The sequence below is a fragment of the Mixophyes fleayi genome, chromosome 5 (assembly GCF_038048845.1).
Source record: "Mixophyes fleayi isolate aMixFle1 chromosome 5, aMixFle1.hap1, whole genome shotgun sequence".
NCBI classification, from domain to species: Eukaryota; Metazoa; Chordata; class Amphibia; order Anura; family Limnodynastidae; genus Mixophyes; species Mixophyes fleayi.
Window position 1 is genome coordinate 204,792,756 of NC_134406.1, and position 22,682 is coordinate 204,815,437.

The window sequence follows — 22,682 nt, forward strand, 5'->3', positions numbered from 1 at the left end:
CATCAGCTTTACTATATGTGTCACAGTGGGACCGAGTCAAAAGAATTGCAGTCAAATACGCCTCTGTCACATCAGACAAATCATTCCTAGCTGTTTAAACACTGTATTTCCTTAACAGCTATAACAATGCAACTAAAAACAACTTAGGAGACTTTTTCCATCTTTGCTGGAAAAAAAATAAGCACTGAAGAGCAACCCTAGTTCATAACATTGGTTCAATATGTTAAAAAGGAGGGTTCTGTGTAGCAAGACTGGCTACTGCTGTAGTGTTTACTACTCTAAATGAAAAGGCCTACTGGGAAAGAAAAAGAACACCACACGGCCCACTCATAAATAAAAAAAAGTTTATTTTTCACTTCATTAGTTAGAAATACTATGTTGTTTCAAATAACACAAGGACACACATTTATTCAAATGCATATACCTGACACTGTGTTCCCCATAATGGAAATTACAGTGCATTTTAATAGAGATATATCAAATACGTAAGTCACAAAACCACCATCGTTAGAAAACCAGTATGTGCCATTTAGGTGTATGTCATACTTTTCCACTAAAAAAGTAAACCAAAAAAAATATCCGCCCTCCCATAAAAAGTGGCAAGGTTAAATGCACAGATTAGTAAGTGAATAGAAAAAGATACATTTTCAGTCCTCTTGTGAGCCATTCCCAAATGGAAGAGTAGTGCTGCTTATTAATTGTTAGCAGCCTTTTCAGACATTACTTCCAAGTAAGCCCATTAAATGGTGTGCGCAATCAAGTCTCTACAGAGTTCATGAATCACATACTTTGTTATGCTTGATCCGCGTGCCCTAATACCACACAAAAGATTCTGTGCAAAGAGCATTAGACAGGAGAGGGGAAAACTGACAGCTCTGAGAGCAAAACAACAAAAATGGAACACAAATGTCCTTCATCTACTGAAATGTTAATAAATACTTCAAATAAAATAAACTACTGGAACAAACATTAATACTCATGGCAAGTCCAGTAACCATCTAATACTATAGATTAAAAATGAAAATTGCACTGTATAGTAAACTAAATATAATGCTGTATATGGAAGCATTTTTGATGGAGTCCTTAAATATTTAAATATTTTGGAGTGATAATACAATTAGCAAAGCACCATATATGTGTCTAGATACAATTTAAGAAAAAAAAAAAAAAACTACCAAAAAAAAGTTTGGTAATTGATGCCTGATGAAATATCAGAGTTGAAAATGTCATATTTCAACACTAAATACTACAACACTAGTGGAGCCTGAAATAAAGTGCTTTGCAGGAACCACTGCAGAACAGCGCTTAGAACAATGGGCCAATCCTTTCAATCCAGAGTCCATTGAAATTAGTGTGCAAACTCCAGACGGATGCTCCAGTGAGCAAGAGAAAGACTTTCAAACATAAACCTGACCTTCTTTTGCTGCTTATATTTTTATATGTTTTATTGAGAAAGAAGTGCAAAATGGGACCTTTCTAATGATTGTATTACAGGACATAAGTACTGAGTGTCACTGTTTTGGCGGTGTCAGGGGTACAGAAGAAAATCAACAGCAACGGACAGGAGGTCGAGGAGGAGGCAGTTCTGGTGGAACCTCTGGCTCTGGCTGAAGAGACAGGATGCTGTTGGATAACTCATTCCGTATTATGTCCAAAGGCATCTGCAAGACACATATGTATGTGTTATCATTTGGACTGATGATTTCAGAATATTAATTGAGAACGGGTAAACTAAGAACAAATACAATTTAAAAGAGGCAACATATATACAAATGTACAATAATTATATTCAGTGCTGTTCACCCAGATTTATCAAAGGATGCGTTATAATACGATGCAATAAATGTAATGTTGCATTTAATATTGGTGGTTTTACCTTACAGTCCCGCTCACTTTTTCTCCACCAACAGTTACAATTGTTATCTTGCTACCCTATGTAACAATTGTTCCCCACACCTTTTACATTGTGATAGAGGTTTCAGCAGGGAATACAAGGTTGTCACCACAACTGTTGCCATCTAAATTTAACTAAACGAAGAAAAAATAGTGGTACAAATATGGGGAAAGTTCCTCATATATGTGCCACTATCATGTGTCTTTAGGCTTATATTGTAAGCTCATTTGGACAGGGTCATCTTTACCTTCTGTTTCATGTCCTTGTATGTCATTTATTTATATCATGATCCTCTCAATGTATAGTGTTATGCAATATGTCAGCACTCTATAAATAAATAAAGAATAATAATAATTGCATCTGAAGGGTATTGAATAGAATTGGGTCTAAACCAATGGTAGGTAACATTATATTTTTCAAGGGCCCTTAAAATTGACACTTCATCACCCAGTGCAGTCACATCGGATTGCATTATGAAATCGTACAACTTTGGCTGGCTAGTTAAACTGCTCAAAAGACACAACCATCTAATAATCAGCTACATAGACTGTGTGAACGCACCATGTGTACTCTGATATCGGAATCACTAGATAATGGGCCAAATTATTCTCATTGAGAGGGCCACATGTAACCCCCTGGCCACCAGTTGTCCATCACTGGTCTATGTGCAGTAAGATATATACCATGATGCAAAGGGAAGCAGATGTCTAAAATAATGGTAATAAAGATAAAGTTAAGAGAATGATAGTTAAATATACGCATGTATATACTATCAATGCTCACCTATCATATTATCATATATGCAATATCATTGTTATTTATGTATTACTTGGAAACAAGGCTTGAGCAGAACATTTTGCAATCAACCAGAAGTAATCAACTATTAAAAGAAAGAGTCAAGATCCTTGACTTTTGGTAACATGCAGGTTTTTATTGCAAACTGAATAGAACACAAACTTGATTTTGGATGCTGGTATAAATGGAGTCTGCCTGGGGCTCTCATTGGATGGCTGACAATTTTGTTATAAATAACTGCACTTGAGACTGTTCCTGTGAACAAACATTATACTTGTGCACAACAGATGTGTTTGATATTTGAAAACAACATTTATTCCATTAGTTGGTCCTCTTTTGTGAAATACAGATATTGGACCTCTTCTTTGTGAACAGAAAATGAAAAAGTATCTTGCCATATACACAGACATAATCTCCTACTGTTTCTTTCCATAGTTACTATGAAGAGTTCTGATAAACAATTAATGAGGATGCATTGTAGTATGGGGAAAAGCAGGCAGCCCTTTTAAAAGTGTTTTTGTAGATTTTAGACATGGTGCTCAAAGTTATGGGGAAAACCCCAAAGCAATACGGATGATAAGTCTTTACTTTAAATGGAAAACCCAACAAAATGAAATCTAGTTACCTTTTTTAATATATCATCAACCAGTTTCAAAAAGATTTCATCTACATTAAAGTTGTCCTTGGCACTTGCTTCACAAAACCGCATCCCAGTTATCTGTTGTGCAAACTACAACATGAAAAATTGTATGAAAATTAGAAAACATAAATAAAAAGTCTATATGCCGGGGTGTGTCAAGCTGAAGTACTGACAGAGATTTAATCACAATATAATATGTCTTGTATGTAAATATAACTCATCTTGCATCCATGGTAGAAAATATCCCATTTTTTTCTACTATAACTTTTTTATACAGTACTTACTAATGATCATTAAGCAAGTGTTCACATAATCTAGCCATGGCCTAGGGACACTGTGGAAGAGACTATCCAGGTCTTGCAAGACCCTGAGCTTCTTTCTTCTGCAGCAAACCCTGGTGGTCATGTAACGGAGAGTTCTTTTCTCTATGCATGGAGCACAGCAATCTCAGAGATCGCTATGTCCATGTTTTAAAGTAGTACTGGGTGTCCAGAAGGATAGACAACCACTTCCTGTATGTGTGCCAAATTCGCATATATCACTCTGTTCTCAGCTACTGCCTGCATTTACAAAGGCTATCTGAACCTCTGCCATAGGATTTATGGTACTGAAAGGATTCATATATGACACAATGGGAATATATATATCTAATATATATATATATATATATATATATATATATATATATATATATATATATACACATATACACACACACACATATATACACACACATATGTAGATAATTTAGTGTAGGCTTCACTGGTGTGAAATATTAAACATTCTCCTTGAAGATCTATATAATATGTTGGTGCTATATAGATAACGGGTAATAATAATCATCATACATGATATACATAAAAAGACAATTCCAAGTGGTTCTCTTTAATGCTTCTTACCTTTTCTCCCTGTTGCCGAGTAATTTCCCTGTCAATTTCACAGTCCAGCTTATTTCCAACTAGAAGGAGTTCCGCATCTTCAGATGCATACTAGATAAAACAAAATTAGTAAATCACTTTTTTATTGCATGACATTGTTGGTTACAACAATCAAATGTGTTGCTTTATAAGTCTCTCCTGTAATTTATAATCAGCTCTAAAATTTAGACATATAAATCCAGAAAAACAATATTTTGCACAGGTTTTATTATTTAGATTTATCAAAAAATTCATTTTTACTTTTCTGTCAATGCTTTTTATTTATTTATTTCAGAGTACCAGGAACAACAGAGCATCTCTACAAAGGATAACTTGGGTAAGAATTTCTCTTGCGCTTAGCATTCAGTACTCCACTGTTACTCTAGGTGTAAGTAATAATTTGAGTCACATGTTTTTATAACAGATATACTTTTGTTTTAATGGTCATGTTACTGTCATGAACGTTCAGAGCCAAATTTCATTTCTCAAAATGAAAATACTGTGTCCTATACTGATTTTTTTGGATCCTTAACTAAGTCACTGGACTTGGTCATACAGAAGTGCTACAATTACTTCTTTTGAATTAAACCATCAGGTATAGGTGGGGACATCATCAGGCCTAGCTAGATCGGAGTTACACCTCCCTGAAATAAATTCTAAAATTTAATTGCACCATTACTATAACTTGTCTACTTCCCAGCTAGCAGAATAGAACAATGATGAATGTCGAGAGCGTAGAATATATTCGGTACCCCTGAAGTGATGGGCCCTAGCACCCACATGTGTGACCTTATGACTGATAGAGAAATAACAATATGCTTAAACACACTGCTTATTATATTGTGCAGATATTGACACATGCCAATGTTTCCAACCTTATTTAATAATATCATACTATAAGCACAACACTGAAACAGAGACGAACACCCATGTTATTTACACTTGTCATAAGAAAAGCTTCTTTTTGACCACTTCAATTGGTCATGCGGTCTATAATATGCAGCGGGGAAAACTACACTTCACACATTACGTGGGAGGGCGTATATGAAGCCAGTATGTGAATTAAATCATTAAGATAGCTGGTGCTTCTATATAAAACACAATAAAAAATCTCAGACATAGGCAATGTTCATTCCTCCTGGTTATTTAATAAAAGTAAAAAAATGTACACAAGCAAACACTGATACAAACTACATCATGGGCACCTTATCAATCATCTTCATCCATTTGGGCAAATCATCAAAGGTCTCCTTCTTGGTGAGGTCATACACTAATATGATACCCTTAGCGCTCCTGTAATAGGCTGATGTAATGCTGTTGAATCGCTCCTGGCCAGCGGTGTCCCTACAAAACACAAAAAGGAAATGGTATAAGCCAGAATAAACACTGCAAAAAAGTAGTGATTTGCATTTGGTGTCATACCGACTCACTGTGTAAGACAAAGCCCAATTTGTAAGAGCATGATAGAGGAGCAGACATAAACATCAGCAAAGAGGCCTAATTACTGTGTGATGCTTATGAATGTCAAAATTAGGGGACTTAAAAAAGCCCAATATAAATCCTCACCTGTGGAAGGATCTCCCACACCCTATAAGATTGGCCTCTACTCTCCAAGAGTTCAATCGTGCCCAAAAAACTAATTTCTTTATTCAAGCCTATCAGCCTTCCTCCCAACTCCTTTGCATGTGCTACCAACTCCAATCACCCACTTTGTGGCACCCTATTTCTGTCTTCCCCTTCCCTTTAGGATAGGAGCTCTCATGAGCAGGGCCCTCTTTTCTCGTGTTCTCCTTCTACTGTCACATCACCCTCAGCCTGCTTCCACAGCCCTGTTTTCTTAGACAATGCCATCACTCTTACTCACTGCCCCGTAAATAACTTTGATGTCCATTACAAAGTTATCGGTGTGTAATCTGTTAATAAGTAAATGTTTGGTCTTTGTATAATTATGTTTAGTTTAATAATGTATTATGTAATGTGTTATAGATGGCTGCTGTCTGTGTCTTACATACTACTGCAAATTTCATGTACGGTGCTGATGACTATTTGTGGTGCCTTATGAATAAAATAGAATAATAAAGTACTATTATTTCTTACAAATCATAATGCTCATGTATTGTTTTTAATGAGACATTTGCATTTACAATTTAAAAATCTGTTGCATTAAGAATGTGCATTGAAAGGAAAAGATGCAACTGTTCTTAAGCATCCAAATGACACCTACTAGAGTTTAGTCATACAATTCTATGCCTCACATACTAAAGAACTTCACACTGAAATAATAAATACCATCAGCACAGCGAATGTTCAAAACTGAAGCACTATGCTACTACCGTTTGACGAATGAAAAGTTAGACACTCTTGGACTCCTTTTAAGATTTTGGTAATTGAGTTGAATGAAGAAATACATATTAGAATATTACTACTGCACAGCTCTCCAAATCTTTTTTAACAGGTTAGTAATACAAGATACCTCAAAAAGGGTTTTGAAACACGACCGTTGTCCTTAGTTTGATTAGATCAGGCCTGGACAACCTGTGGCTCTCTGGGAGTTGTGAAACTACAAGTCCCAACATACCCTGGCAGCTATTGTCTGACAGAGCATGCTGTGGTCTGTAGTTTTACAACACCTGGAGAGCCACAGGTTGTCCAAGCATGTATTAGATACTGTCCGTCATTTTCCCAGTGTCTCCTTTGTGGTTTACTACAGGCACATGTGTAGGAGTAGAAGGGAGCAAACTAGGTCAATAAAAGGACTGTGAAAAGAGTTTTCCTCACCACACTATCCTTACTGGATTGAGAAAACAAGCAACAAAAAAAACAATTAAAGGAAAACAAAATCTGAGCTCCTCTAAATATGTATTTTCATCACAACACAGCCATAGTCCAAATAGAAGAAATGTGTGTTTGTGTACTTTACTATGAGAACCTGAGACCGAATGGAAGTGCACACTCTCATGATAACCAAATGATAAATAAAACAAAGACAGTAAGTGAGTGCTCTGCATGCCAAGTAACATTAATGCAGTGGTAGATGTGACAGAAAATTGAGTAATAATTAAGATGTTACCTCGTGATGAGCCAGCAGACATCTTCTCTAGCAAGTCGTGCTAGACAACCAGTCATGTGACTACAGCACTCCAGATAGGGACACACAGGTGAACGACCAAGACATGGCACATACATTCATGCTATAGCTGACCGGTGAAGCCACTGAGAAAGCGTCAATTTAGTCAGTTGGATGCAAAATAAGCAAATGGTGAGATTAAAAATGAAACCGTGAGTGGATGGAAAAAGAAGTTAGAAAATGGGAAGCACTACATAAACATTAACAACAAGGTGCAGTACACTGAATTAGTCACACGTTTGCACTATAAGTGTTAAACGAAAGTATGAAGAAAATAAGTATTCAGTGAAAAATGTTGGGCTAGAGAATGCTATTTAAAAGGCTGTTGTCCCAGCCTAACCTCCAAAAAGACATGACAGCAACATATGTCAGCATACAAAGGCAATATAGATGTAATATGTTGGACGCAGGGTGTACAATAAAAGAATTCAAGGCCGTCTGTTGATATATATGCATCAACATAGTCAAAAATCTAAACTGTGGGTCTGATTCATGTCCGAATACATCTTGGACAGACATAAGTTCCGTATTCCAAAAGAGTATGCAACTTGTGCGCAGTTCCACCCAAATCTAAGCGTGTCTCAAGATACAATTTGAATATGGGTGGAATAAGCTCTGTTTAAACAGTACTTGCCATACTTGGACACATATAACAGACTGCAGTATACACACATGCGTATGTACAATAAAAGTTCACCTCAGAACACATTAAAACCCTTATTTTATATTAAATTAAGAACTGTTTACAGTATATAAAAAATATTTTTAAATATCCTTTTTTTTTACATTTAAATAACGACTTCAATTCGTACATACATATGATGTGTTTAGATAGTATATATTAGTTGCATACAGTTGTTCTGTGATAACTACTCACATGCATATGTGTAATTTTTAATTGAAAAGACTATGCTGTGTTGCTCATTATTATCATCCAACATTTACACCTGTAGAAGGTGTACAAGATGTGGCTGCAAATAAGCGTGCTTGCAAACACAGGACTTGAATAAGCCGCATCTGCATTGCAACAACCTTTAGTGTACATGGTCTAAGTTAGTCCGGGCCCCCCCTGCCTCTCAAGTCAAAGGAAGTCGCAAGTGTCACGTGCGTGCGAATATGAATTGCCTGCAATTGCCCTCAATGGCGTAATGTTCGTTTCTGGCCACGCACAGTGCAGAATCACACAAGATACACTATGCAAACAGATGTACGTCCAAACATGAATCAGGCCCTGTCTGTGCATATTTACACTGATTTAATAGTTGGTATATATACACAATCTTAGTATCAGACAATGAAATAATACTACCAGTATTGCAGACCCACAAACTGAATCTTAAATGATACTATATAATAGATGACTTTGGCACTAACAATCAACCAAACTGAGACGGCAGGGTTAGTTTGATTTGCGGTTGATTGTCAGCCATAATCTTGATGTACAAGTAAAGTCGCCACAACACCAATCATCACAATATAACAGGTGGACTAGATCAGTCAAGAAGACTTTGTGATCTTACCACAGCCCATGACATCACAATACCACAGAGTAAAACCTAGTTAGAGTTGTAATGACACTGTTACTTTTATGAAATTCTGCAACATGAAGCAGATTTTAACTTTAACTTTAAAGATTAGATATTTTATTACGAAACACAATTCTTATGAAGCAATACAAAACTGTGCAATATCAAATTACGCCATCCAGTGAAAGCACAGCTGCACATTTATAAAAATTACAGCTCATGAAAACTGTAACGTTGTAAATCATTTTGCTATACCAGATTAACGCAAACACCTAGTTGGCTGCAGTGGGTTAAACACCTTCATCCTGTTCACTAGGTTCCATAAATGTCCCCTAATATACCGTCAGGATGGCAGTCTCCAACATGGCACTCAAACAGCTCATTATTTGCATTTTGTTATGTTAGATCTTCTTCTTATGGTTGTCAGAGAAATCTGCAATATATGCCAAATAAACAGAACCCTAAATACTCTTCTATGGACTATTATTTCAATCAAACAGCTACCCATACATTCCATTAACATGCCATCCATGGTTGACGTTTAAGAGACAAATTTGATGCTGGGCTCATAGTATGCCTAATGGTTAATGCCAATATGTCTGCAACAAAAATACACCCGTTATACCTTCTCTTCCAGTGTCAAATGTGGAGCACATAACTCTAATATCTGACGGGAATGCTATGTTCTGTTTAAATAACTAGTTCCATAGAGACAGCAGTCTTGAGAGCTCAGGATCAGCGGTAGTTAGAAGCAGAGGTGGTACTTTTTTAATGACTTTTGATGTCAAAATCAAGTGGGTAGAAAAAAAAGGTACCAAGAACAAAATGTTCTGGAGATGTTAGTAAATGTAATTATGAAACGCTCTGTAAGTACAGCACTGATGTGAGAAAAACACTGGCAGAAATACGATACAGGCAAAATTATGTCTAGCTGTCCTACGTTTCAGAAACATTTGTTCAGACCATAAAATATATGTCTATATCGATATAATAGACACTTATTACACTGAAATAACTTTCACTATGACAACATTGAGGATCCCAGCATGATGTTAATTTACTGCAGAAACGCAGATACTAAACTTGGGCCTGCAAACTGCAAGTATGCATGTATACATTGATACAAAGTAAATATAATATAAATATAGTATTATTGTAAGAAAATACACAGTCAAACTGGTAAATGCGTGCTTGTAAAAAACCCAAAAAGTCAAAATGAAATTATCAGCGAGTGCTATTTGTGTGTAGAATAGCTCATATATATACGAAGCGCAAATTCCAGGCAAAATCCCACTGGAGCCTCATGCGATGGACTCCATGGTATGTTCGGTGCCAAAAACATCTCTACGAGGTGCGAGCAATAAGCATCAATGTATTAGGTACCAAAATACCCGGAAATTGATGCGGCATATTGGATCATATTTAAAACAATCATATGTACCGAATTTCCTAGTAATACTTAGGTTTAAAATTTACCTGCCACGCACTTTTGAAAAATTTACATTTATTTATAGTACACTGAATAAAAGCCTAATTCTAACTCAAGGTTATTAACACACACAACATTCTTGAGTAGATCCACTATAACAACCCCCCAGTCTATTATAAACGCTTTAGGCATTATTCAAATTAGCTGTTAGTGTGGGCTGAGTCCTTTGACACTAATATCACGCTGTCATTCATAGTCAATGACAGCATTGGCACAACACTTTACAAGTAAAATCATTATTTAAAAATAAAATAAATAAATAAAAAAAATCCTGGGAGGAACATGGGAACTGGACCCTCCCCCAACAACTCTACCATGATTCTTGAACACACTATGGAGACATAGGGCGTAAAAGCAAGGGTTTAGATTTAGTTTTCATTTTAAATTTTAAGAACCTTTTAAAAAAAAAAAAAAGTCAGCAGAGACACTAATGAATCTCCTCTATCTATTGCCAGTTATTACCTAACATGGCACTGTTAGAAACAGGTTACAATGGAACGTCTAATGCTGGAGAATTGGAATTTTGGATTCTCCTGTGGTTGTCATTGGGCAGCTGCATGAAATGGTAAATTATTAACTGTATCTTACATCAAAACCCTAAAAGGAGGTTTCTGCCTTCCCTGAGTTAACCCTAGAATATCTGCATTATGGTGTCTCCTTACAGGTAACCAGTGATTTATGTTGAATAACCACAACATTTTAATCAGTGTTTGTACCTTTAAAATAAATAACAAAACATTTTAAATATCATTTTATTTCCATACGCAGGTAAGTAGATATAACCTAAAGACATCACAGACATATCGGTCATAATGTATACTTACCAAATTTGTAACCTAATTTTCTTCCCTCTTAACTCTACTGTTTTGATTTTAAAATCAACACCTGTAAAGAAAAATAAATAAATACATTAACACACTACCATATATACTATATCCCTACAGGAAAATACAAGAGGTTCTTGAGCTATTATTGAACTAAATCATTCTGTAACAGACAGTGGCCTGTCTGCCACTGATGCAGAGCAACAAGTATACAAATGTACTCTATTAACATAGTACAGGAATGAAAATGCAAGCCTAAAAGAGTAATATATACTCACATAGCACATGGTAATATAGATGTATATTTTGCTATGTATACAGATATATACTGCAATGCTTAAAAAATAGGCCCTGTATGCATTACTTAAATTTGTTGACATTTCACACAATGGTTTATTGTGCAGTGTACCAATTACACACTATTTGGGACCAGTCCTCCTTGCCTAATTTTAAACAGTTTAAAAAAAAAGTAATTGTATGACTAACACAAAGTAATAGTAGATTTTCACAACTTCACAAAAAACATTTTGGATTTCAAGTGCTCAGTCTGGTTACCCTTCAAGAAAGTCTATCAGAATCAGGAAACCTCTTCAACACAGGAATGTTTAGAAATCTAGCAGGGATCAGAGATACATGAATATAGAAACTTGTAATCTCACTTTTGCAAGTGAAGAAGTTATCAGATATTAATATGTCCCTTGTATTAATGACATTTTCCACACATTACCATATTTAAGATGTACACACATTCTCTTTTGTCTCTATCCTGCTTGCTGGAGGCAGACAACACAAACCAGGCTTCAAAATGGACACATAACTTAAAAACTCCCAATGTAAGAAAGGGAGGTTTTAGATTTTTTCATAGGGTTCAAAAGAATGTCTATATATTCTAGGCGTTCTATTCTAAAATGCTTTTTTACATTTACGCATTTTTTAATGCATTTATCAAGCACAACAAAACCAGGTGTAATCAACATGTAAAATATGACACCTTGAGCTGCATAGCACAATTCAGAACTTCAGTCTGTGTATCAGACTAAACTCTTTGTTGAAAAACAAATAGAATTAAAAAGTTGATTGCGTGGTTGTTTCAGCCACAAAACATTGAGAAATAAACTAATAGTTTTCCAGGATCAGTTGGATATAAAACACTGTATGATTAAGAGCTAAATTAAAACAGACACATCAGATAAAATAATAGCAGGAATAAAATTCAAACAATCAGATATTAAATAGTCAAGGATCACTTAGTTAAGTCTGTTATATCCTGCAGAAATATAACAGAATCACTGTTAAGCTGAAGGTTCCATGCAAACCAATACTCAACCTAAGATTAGGAGACTTCTTTTACACATATGTGCAACTTTGATAAGTAATTTTGTTAGTATGAAAGCCCCTTCAGATATATTGCCATTAAGAAGCCGCTTATATATTTGCAAAAGCTTGAAATGTTGAACTTATTTTTTGTGCTTTGGTACGATTCATAACCTTTTAGTGACAAATTCTCATATAATTCTGATATACTGCGATGAGGTATTGGTATATATTTTACAGTTTAGAATGCAGTATTTACACTTGACTGTAAGGAGGTTTCACAGTTTGGGGGGTGCCAGAGCACGAAGCATAACATTTGTTGTGGGAAGGTCCCAATTGAACGTGTACACATTCACACACAAAGCATTTAGGAGATACTGGGTCAATTATCCTGACAGCACTGACTCAGTATGGCTGGGGCTTGTGTGCCTCAAGCAGGTGCCCAATGAGAGAGCACAGGGTCCAGGCAGGATCTGGGCACTGTAGTCAATAGGCCCAAGCGTTCCACAGGTGGGTGCATACAATGTATATAGTATTTCACTATATCAAATTAAATATTAAGTATACAATAGCCAATGTGTGTGCAGTCCGATGATGCAGTTATGAGAAGCAGCTACAAGGCGAGGAATCCTGTTGAGGAAGGAGGTGGAGCAGGAGAAGAGAAGGAGGTGAGAAGGAATGGAGGCCAGGACTCATGCCACCAAGTAACAGGCCAAGGATTGCTGACACCTGTTCTAGTCTGTGTTCAGACTAAAACAATGATGCGCAACAAACAGCCTGTAGGCAGCAGCTAAACAAGCATTCACTTGTGGCCACTAGCTCCATGCCCCTCCTATGACTTGTTCTCTGCTTTATAAAAGAGGGATCTATCCCATTTATCTAAACAGCACAGCGTTATAGATAATGTTGTTTAGATAAGGTCAGGTAGGGAGAGGAGGAGACCACCACTATAAACCATGGTGGGAGATAAGAAGTAGGATAATCTGGACCAAGGCAAAAGTACTTTAATATACCATTACATATATAAATTAATTTAGATAATCACTCTAGTTGTCTCAGCAAAAAACATTCATGAATTCAAATACTCACATTATGTCAGTTTGCGTAAGCTTGTCAAGAGATTAGAGGTACTCCCCCATTTACATAGGAATTTTCAACTCCATTATCAGGGTAGAAAGGGTGGACCGTCCATCAAAGTATAAAAGGTCTAATAACGTGCATTTAGTTTAGAGAATTGTACGGGAGACGTTTGATGTCCATTTACTCAAAATGGCTTTTTTTTGCTAAAGTAACAATAATAGAACGAAGAGGAGTAATATTGGTTTCAGGGAGATTATCTTTCCAATTATCAAAATAAGAAAAGATCTAAGCTTCATAATCTGTTCTCAGCTGTAGATGAAAGGTATGATTAATATAAAACATAATCTTATTTTAAAATTTAGATATTCTCTGGCATTTCCAGAAGTGGTGTGTGAAGTTAGCCTCTTGTCCCCTACATTTCGGGCAGAGTCGGGATTCGGTGGCAACTAATTACCTTCTCTGTGCCTGAGAAATATAAGCTCCATGTACGGTTTTCAAATGAACATCTTGAAGTCTGGCAGACTTAAGCTTTCATAGGCAAACCAGGGGGGGGGGGGGGGGTGGTAAATCAACAGGTAATCTGAGAGGCAACTACGTTAGAACTTCCAGATTATGTGCAATGTGTCTCCACAGTACTATACTGGCTGAAATAGCATTGGCAAAAGTACTAACATGTATCAATATGAATGTTATTGTATCAAAATATATCACAGACTCAGATTGTGTAATGCTGCAAATACAATGTGTCAAATATCTTAATGTTTCACCCAAGCATGACGTGTCATTCCTTGATATAATATTGTAACCCTTTGTTAAGTCTATCCAGCCAAATAGTTAATTCAATCAAACCATTCTATTGTATAACCAAGGTAACAGACAGTGGGCTTGATTCATTAAGGAAAGTAAGGCAAAAAAAAAAAAAAGGAGTAAATGTTCTCCTAGATAAACCATGTTACAATGCAAGGAGTACAAATTAAATTATTATTTTGCACATAAGTTACTGGCTTTTTTCATGTAGCACACAAATACTTAATAGCTTTATTTTTTACACTGAAATTTAAAGTTGATATAGGACATGCCCTACACAAACTATAAATCTGTCATCACATTTAAATTTACCTCCCCCTCCAATGCATCTTTTTTTGTTTTTTTTGTTTACTTTCCTAAATGAATCAGGCCCAGTATGACTAACAGTTAAATACTTTGTGTCCACCGATATACCCCTGCTGAGGGGGGGAGGGGTGATTGAGACATTTGACCTACTCCCTGTATAAACATTTTGGGCCAGGCATTGTAGTGCTGCCGAAGGAAACCCTACCAGGACAGGGTCTGTGTGGGTCAGCATTACAGGCTGGGCGACATAGTAACTGTCTAGCGCCAATACTGAGGGATTATATGATTCTGAAAGATACTGAGATTATTGCTTTTGAGTGCTGACTGCAAGAGGCTGCTGGAAGATACACACTATGAACTATCTTATGAACTTCTTATGGTGTTGTGCTGTCATAATAAAGCCATATTTTGGATATACTCTAGTCTACCCGAGCAAGTTGAATCCCACAAAGGGTAACCACCATTCCAGCTAAGGGTGGTTTCCTTACAGTGAACAAATGAGATTTCTTTTGAGAGAGGGAGATCATTTATAGAAGAGAAAGGGGTGCAAATGATGCACTTGTAGGGGCTTTCCTGGTCGTGCTGAGGGTGTACGGTCAAAACCCCTAAGCAAATAGACTTTCGCCTCTGCAAGCTTTTGGACATAGGTGGTTTGTTCCATACATCTAATGGCACCCATTTTGCATGTCCTGTTTCACTTAGACGGAGGAGCACATTTCTAGGTGCACTTTGAGTAATGTCATAAAAAGCTTCAAGTAAAAAAATGCAACATGCAATAATAAACATTCCAATTCTCAAGATTAGTTTAAAAATATTTAAATTAAGCCTAAACCAAGCAGTATTTTAGGAGACAAACTGCAATGCATATTTTAATGAAAGGGAATAAAGTGAGAGGAAATTGGATATTGACATGACATTTATACTTTTCGTCTGGAGACTTTTTCACCTTGGCACATTTTGCACAGGAATAATCAGAGAAAGGGCAGAGAGTGGAATGGAGTGCACTTCATAAATTAAATGCATGTAACCACAAAAAAAAAGAGAATAATCCATAGCTCTAATTGTTCTGAAATTGTGCACTCTCTATAAGCTATGTTGTCTTCCTCCATTTCCCACAGCAACAAAAACTGTAAGGTTTTAAAATAGCCAGCCTGGGAGAAAAAATAAGGAAGCCAAGTTGTAATATATGCTGAGGGACTGTGGAACAACACACCATTCTCTGTTTTTTTTTTTTCCCCAAAACACCCTGGAGTAAAAAGAAAAAGAAAAGCCACTAAAACTTCTAGTGAAAGGTTATTTCTGATATTATTAAAAGCAGCTTTCCACCTTCAGATAACTTTAACTTAATGGTGTGGTCATACCCTCCTGCAGCATTTGATACATACACAGCTTTTCTTTCTAGCTTAATTCTCGTTCTTCTGTGCTTTTCTGACAAGAACCTGCTCCTGTTAATACCATTGTTTTCAAAGAAGCAGCTTTATGTCATCTTCCTGGGAAACAAATAACAATATTTGCCAATATAAAAACAAGGCAGGAAAGCACAGAAAAAAAAAGTCCTCAAATCTATTTTGTAAAAGTTTCAGGAGGGCAAATATAACCCAATAAATTAAAATCATATGAACCCTTTTTAAAGTATGAACGTTTTGTAATTGTATATTATCATACTAGCCTTATCCGTAACCCACACTAACTATTTAGCTTAGCCATGCCATTTACTAGTGCACATGAAAACTGTGGTGCTGTCCACAGCAACCAACCAACAAGCTGGCTTTTCTGTAGTCAGAAAATGAAAACTAACATATAATTGGTTGCTTCGGTCAACACCAGTTTTCCTGGGCACTTGTTTTCAGAAATGTGAAAAGGATAGTTTAACATAACATGATACTGTATCAAGTTTCAGTCACTACTGCAACATGTGACCCACAGTCACTCTTCAAATTCCTCAAGTACTATAATTAGATTGTTAAGGCTTTAGATGCAATCTTCACTTGATACAAACCAACTATCAAGCAATCGGGACATTAAAATAGTAAATGGTTTATTTCCTATTCTAAATTTGACTTGATTTCCAAGATATTCCATACAGCAACTGTACATTTCATAGGAATGCTAAATTATATCTTTACCACCGGCTCTGTAAGCTCCTTTCCTCGATTTATTAATAAAATCATCATGAATATGGAAACACGTAGTATTTGTAAGCAGGTCTGGATTTTTAGAGAGACCACAAATGCGCGAGTAGTGGGAGTGCATATTTTAAAAGTGGACAACAAAAAGCCATCACAGGCCAGCTGTTAAACTGTAGATGTTTTAGCAGCCAGTACAGCAACTTGCATTGAATGGGGAGGTTTATCTCAGAGTTAAGCTAGGTACACACTACACGGTTTTCGTCCAATAATCGGCTAAATCAGCCGACATACGGGACCACTCGTTCAAAAGTTGGGTCAGTGTGTGTAGTGACACGATGGTCGAAAGTCTGCCCAAATGGACGATTGTCGCCTCATTTGGTTGGTCGTACCGTTTAATATTTTGCAATCATTGCTCACGACAACATGGCTGTAAAAAGTCGCTAAAGGGACGTCCGCTCTTCCCTTTATCTTCTAAAACAAGGCTAGTGTGTATGCAGTCCATGGACCGAGCGATCGGACCATCGATCGCATGTAAAATGGATCGGCATAAAAAGTTGGTGGAAAATTCTGTAGTGTGTACCCAGCTTTACATTGTAGGACTGCACAGGGCTTGTCAAGACAAAAGTACCTTCATTATAACCTACCAACAGAATCCTATGCATCAATATGACTTATCAATCTCCATAACAACCTTGGCCAAAAGGCTTACGGTTTGTTCTCCAAGTCCCTCAACAACAACCTGAGAATTCCAAGACAGACTTCCTACACTCCGCAACAGCCTCTCTACAATGGCACAGCTTCTCCTTTTTATGTACAGTCACCAGATACACACCTACTTAATCTATACAAATTGACAACAATGTGTAGAATTATGTTTCAGTCACAAAATGTTGCGCTGAGCTTTAGTTTGAAGGTCAAGTTATGATATTTTATTTTGGTATGAAGTTGTTATATATTACTAGTAATAGATTGTAAGTGTAACCGATCTTCGTCACAAGGGACTAAACAGGTATCACCACCAGGAGACAATTTGGTGAGGAAAAACAAGGCAGTCACATTAGTAAACAGACTGGGGAGGAGTAGAGATCTGCTGTCAGTTTATATTCACTGCCTTTAAACATATGTTCTGCACTTGTTGAATTTCTTCACTTCACCATCTCATCTGGCCTGTCACAAAAGCAGGATGGGCCTGGTCTACAACAACATTTCCAACCCTCCAGGGATAGAATAATTGCATCAGGAACAAAAGCAAACAACTTCAGTGGATAGTTTGTCAGCGTATCTTATCATGGTTTTTCTTTAATGTTATGGTAGCGCCCTGCATGACGTTTTATCACATGGCTTTATAATAATGCATGTGTCAGTTTATCACAATTCACAGAAGAAGTGATACATTAAACCACAGTTTCACACATTGCATTTTGATCTGTGAATCCCAAGTTATATTAAGACAATCTCAGATAATTTTCACACCAGCAGGAAAATAATATACAGTTTGGGAACAGCAAGAAAATGGGGTAAAAATAAAATCAGAGACTTTGTTGAAAAACAATCAGTTTTTCTTCTTAATACATATTTAATTGTGCTAAACCATACACTCAAAAATAAAGTCATTTTATCATCAAAGCAAGATCTTGACACATATAGTGCATTGCTGTCCAGGCTGCCAATTTGATGTTCAGGTTGTTGACAGACAGCAGTGTTGTGACACTGGGAGAGGAAAGTAAGTAGCCAGCTGTGCACTGGCATCTAAGAGACCCATGTTTGTGCTGACATTATGAAAGTCTCAGATTATTGTACCAAATTACAAAAGTTGCTCTACAAAAAAAAAAGTGTAGGTTATGTCCTTCAACTAAAATTGTCTCATATGAGTTAATATGGGGTTATATTGAGCACACATTTTTTGCAAATATTTGGCAAAGACGATGGAATACAACTTGTATACATATTATAGTTAAAACATACAAGTGTTTCTAATAAAAACAAACAAACAATATAAAACACAAGTTAATTGTAGAATCTGTTTTCATCCCTAATATTGTGAAATAGTAATAATAACATTATAAACTAGAAGAACGTCTTGTGATACATATCTACATGAGATATCATTAGACCCCAAACTGATCCCTGCACACAATAAATATAGTGAAGGTCCCAAGAGTAACACAGACAGCGTTATATGCATATGACCTCCATGGCCCGTATCTTACCCACTGTGGACTTGCATGCCTCACAGAAAGTGTCGTCCGTGAATCTCTCCATCAAGCTGGTCTTGCCGACTCCTCTGGATCCGATGATAATAACCTGCAGCTTAAAGTCTGCCGGCCTCGGAGGCTGCTTTCGCCTACGGCCCTGGGCGCCTGTCAACGCCGGAGAGCTGGAGGCCGAACCGCCGTAAGAGATATTGTTGCTGCTCCCGCCGCCGCCTCCCAGTCCCCGATGATATCCGGGCCTGGAATCCATTAACACATCCGCGCCGTCCCGTAGCCCAAACAATGGCTCACCGTAAGGTCACGTCAGCACGGAGCCGGTCGGGGTCAGTCCTGCCCGGGGGTAGAGTTGGGAGGCAGCCGGTGCGTCCTAGCGGCAGTCACAAGGGGTGAATCCTACACCACACAAGGAAATCTCTGCACAGAGGAAACGGCTGGGCAGAGCACATAGCTGTCTGCTGGATAGTAAGCTCCCTCTATGGATGTGGAAGACTCCCCAGTCCACCGAACCAGAACTTCCATAATACTCTATTGTCACGGAAAGTGATAGATAGAAAGATGCAGGGGGTTTATAGGTGCTCTAGAACTCAGGGTGTCCTGCCAAATTATCCATTCTTTCCAATTTGTACTGACTTTCCTCTGTAATATTATTCTGTTTTACCATAAATGCCAACTGTATAATAATAAATAATTAATCATTTTAAACCAAAATTCACCTGCCTGAATTGACATGTTTAAGAAACAGAAATAGTGTCTTATGCTGACCATACATGCTGCACTATTGCTGTGGGTAGCCCCAAAACTAGCCCTACAAAGCCTTTAAATCCAGCTGGTAGATTTCTGCTATTGACCTATGTGTGCAGTCATCTCCTTGTTACATTAACAGGCTTTCTCATCATCCAGGAGCTATTGACCTTTCCCATCCACTTTGCTGTACAGTATATGGCCAAATTGGACCATGATCCTGACTTAGCACTGAGCATCAGGATAAGCCTGTGTTTGATTAGTTAAAGCTTAGTGACATACAAGTGCTGTGTGTTCCTGTTCTTCACACACTTCTCTGAGTATTAGGGGTCTATTTAACACGTGGGGAAGTGCCAAAGTGCTGGTTCCAATGCTGGCAAAAATGCTCTGGGGCATATTTATTAATTAAGAGGAATTTGATGACAGATGTTTTTCAGGACCAGTTATCAAAAATCATCCCAGAAAAGATAGGAGGCTGTCCCGGTGATGATTTAATTTACCTTAAAAGTCACGCTGTCTATCTCTTATCTCTTCTCTCTGGTTACCATGGCAAAGCCACCTTTGCCATAGTGACCGGAGGGGACAGCAGGTAAACTGCGGTGAGGGATCCGAAGATCACTCTACCGCATTGTTCTCCTCATAGGCTTCAATAGCTATTGCTATTTTCAGATGATGTTAGCAATTGTGGACAAGTTAGGAAAATCTTAGATTTTTTTTGTTAAATCATGCAAAAAACGCTGTCCCCATGGGGCCACAGCAGTTTAGTAAATAAATATAAATAAATCCAAACCTTAATATTGCGGTTAACCACTGTAAACTGACATTTTCAGGGGATTTTCTGCTCAAACTACATTGATAAATAGGCCTCTCTGTCTCCACTTTTTCTTATTTAGCAAAGATTTAACACAGGAGAAATCAGAGATTTATGCTATTTACAACTATACAAAATGAGTGTTACTGCTGCTTAATTATAGACCACTCAATAAGCTCTAAAGGGCATATTATTATATTTATTATCTTTCATCACAACGATGACAGATGATTTTTCGGACCCATTTAATAAAAAAAAATCATCCTGGGACAGTGCATTCGATAGGAGGCTTCCTGGCGTTGAGTTCACTTACCTGAAAGCTCCTGTTCTCTTCTGGCAACGTTGGGTCATGGATGCGCAGAGAAATGCTTGCAGTAGTGACCAGAGGGCAGAGCAGGTCTCCTGCGACTAACACCACCTTTATATGGCATTAGTTATTGCGGACTATTTGTTAAATAATGAAAAACCGGAGTCCCCAGAGATGGAGACTTCTTTTGCGAACAAAGAGAGTGGGGCCTCAGTAGGTAGCGGAGATCCCTTATATATAAATAACTACGGTCGTCAATATTTCGCAGATAACCCCTGAAAAACTGGCATATTCGGGGGATTTTAGGGTAAAAATACATTGATAAATTAGACCCTAATATATTTACAAGTTGCTGATATCTAACTTTATATTGTTGCTTGTTAACACATTCTGTGTCTATTTGAAGTTACTTTAAAAATATCAATCCTTAGTGGGCTATAGAAAACTAGAATGAGTTTGTAAATGTTTTGAAGAAAACTAAATTGAATATGTAGACAAAGTGCACATACCAATTGATATTCCTGTAAACATTAGTCAAGAATAAATCCATGAATCCAAGGTGTCCTAATGACTATGCTGTTGTTGATGAGTCAAAAATCTGGAGAAAACAGCTGTTTTCTCCAGAGAATGGCTTTACTTTCACCACCAGACTTAAAAAATGGATGCCATTGGAAGATGGCATAAGCTTACTTTCTTAATGGATCCCTATGGTTTCCATCCTCGCTGGTGAAGCCTCACTTAATTCCGCCCATTGCAATGTGCATGTATGACCTTAGCCGCAAATGTGCCGTAGGCAACAGGGTCGGGGACGGGGGGGGATAGCCAGGGCTTTCCAATGAGCCCTGGCTTCATATATACCAGTGGCAGGACATTTTGTATAGCGGTGGTATGCAGCAATAAGAAGGGATTCTCACTGCCGCCCACTAATGACCAATGATAAATGAATCCCCAAGTACTTTATTATTATCTATCTCAAAGTCCTAATATCTTCCACAGTGCTGTATAGCATAAGTAATGTATACAAGCCATTCTAACAATTACATGGTTTTCACATTTACAAAAACATGACACAATAGGAATAAGAACCTTGCTGAAAGAGCTTACTATGTAAAGGAAAAGTCATCATCATCATTTATTTATATTGCACCAGCAATTCCACAGCGCTGTACAGAGAATATTTGTCACTCACATCAGTCCTTGCCTCATCGGAGCTTATAGTCTAAATTCTCTAACACACACACACACACACACACACACACACCTACACACCTTGTCAGGAGCCAATTTACCTACCAGTATGTTTTTTTTTTTAGAAAACCCATGCAAACACCGTAACCACTGAGCCTCTGTGCTGCCTGAAGGAACCGTACAGTAAGTTGAGTGTGTATAGTAAATCAGTTTGTGGCATGAGAAGCTAGTTAGATTAGGTGAGTTTAGCATGCCCTGGGTTCAGATTATATGTTTTTCTGTAGAGATAAGTTTTGTTAACATATAAAAGCTTGGAGATTCATTGAGTGTCTGATGGTTTGAGGATGTAGAGCAGCATGAAAAAAATCCCGGAGGCATGAGTGAGGCCAGGTGATCATAGAGATGGAATTTATGTGAAGGCTAAAGGTACAATTTAGGGAGTACTAGGTAAGAAATATGTAGGTATGCTACTGCTAGGGCTTTGTAGTTTTGGACAAGGGTTTGAAATGTATTATGTGCCTGATAAGGAGCTAGTGGGAGAAAGCAGTGTTTGAGGACAGAAAAGATGTATGAG

At 37.3% G+C, this 22,682-nt stretch overlaps 1 protein-coding gene across 1 annotated transcript; it reads right to left on the reverse strand.

Moving 5' to 3' along the window:
* Window positions 1-327: 327 nt before the first annotated feature.
* RAB12 (RAB12, member RAS oncogene family) lies at window positions 328-19,512 on the reverse strand. Its single transcript, XM_075213310.1, has 6 exons — window positions 19,059-19,512; window positions 11,213-11,273; window positions 5,452-5,590; window positions 4,229-4,318; window positions 3,315-3,419; window positions 328-1,661 (listed from the first exon to the last, which is right to left on the reverse strand). The coding sequence occupies exons 1-6, from the start codon at window positions 19,309-19,311 to the stop codon at window positions 1,548-1,550; spliced, it is 762 nt and encodes a 253-aa protein (XP_075069411.1). The 5' UTR covers window positions 19,312-19,512; the 3' UTR covers window positions 328-1,547.
* Window positions 19,513-22,682: the final 3,170 nt, after the last annotated feature.

Excerpts from the sequence above, each read along its gene's own strand:
- RAB12 (XM_075213310.1), bottom strand. The coding sequence starts at position 19,311 with ATGGATTCCAGGCCCGGATATCATCGGGGACTGGGAGGCGGCGGCGGG. Across the intron at positions 5,591-11,212 it reads AAAATTAGGTTACAAATTTG|GGACACCGCTGGCCAGGAGC; the intron begins GTAAGTATACAT and ends TGTGTTTTGTAG. Across the intron at positions 4,319-5,451 it reads GGATGAAGATGATTGATAAG|TATGCATCTGAAGATGCGGA; the intron begins GTGCCCATGATG and ends TGTTTTATCTAG.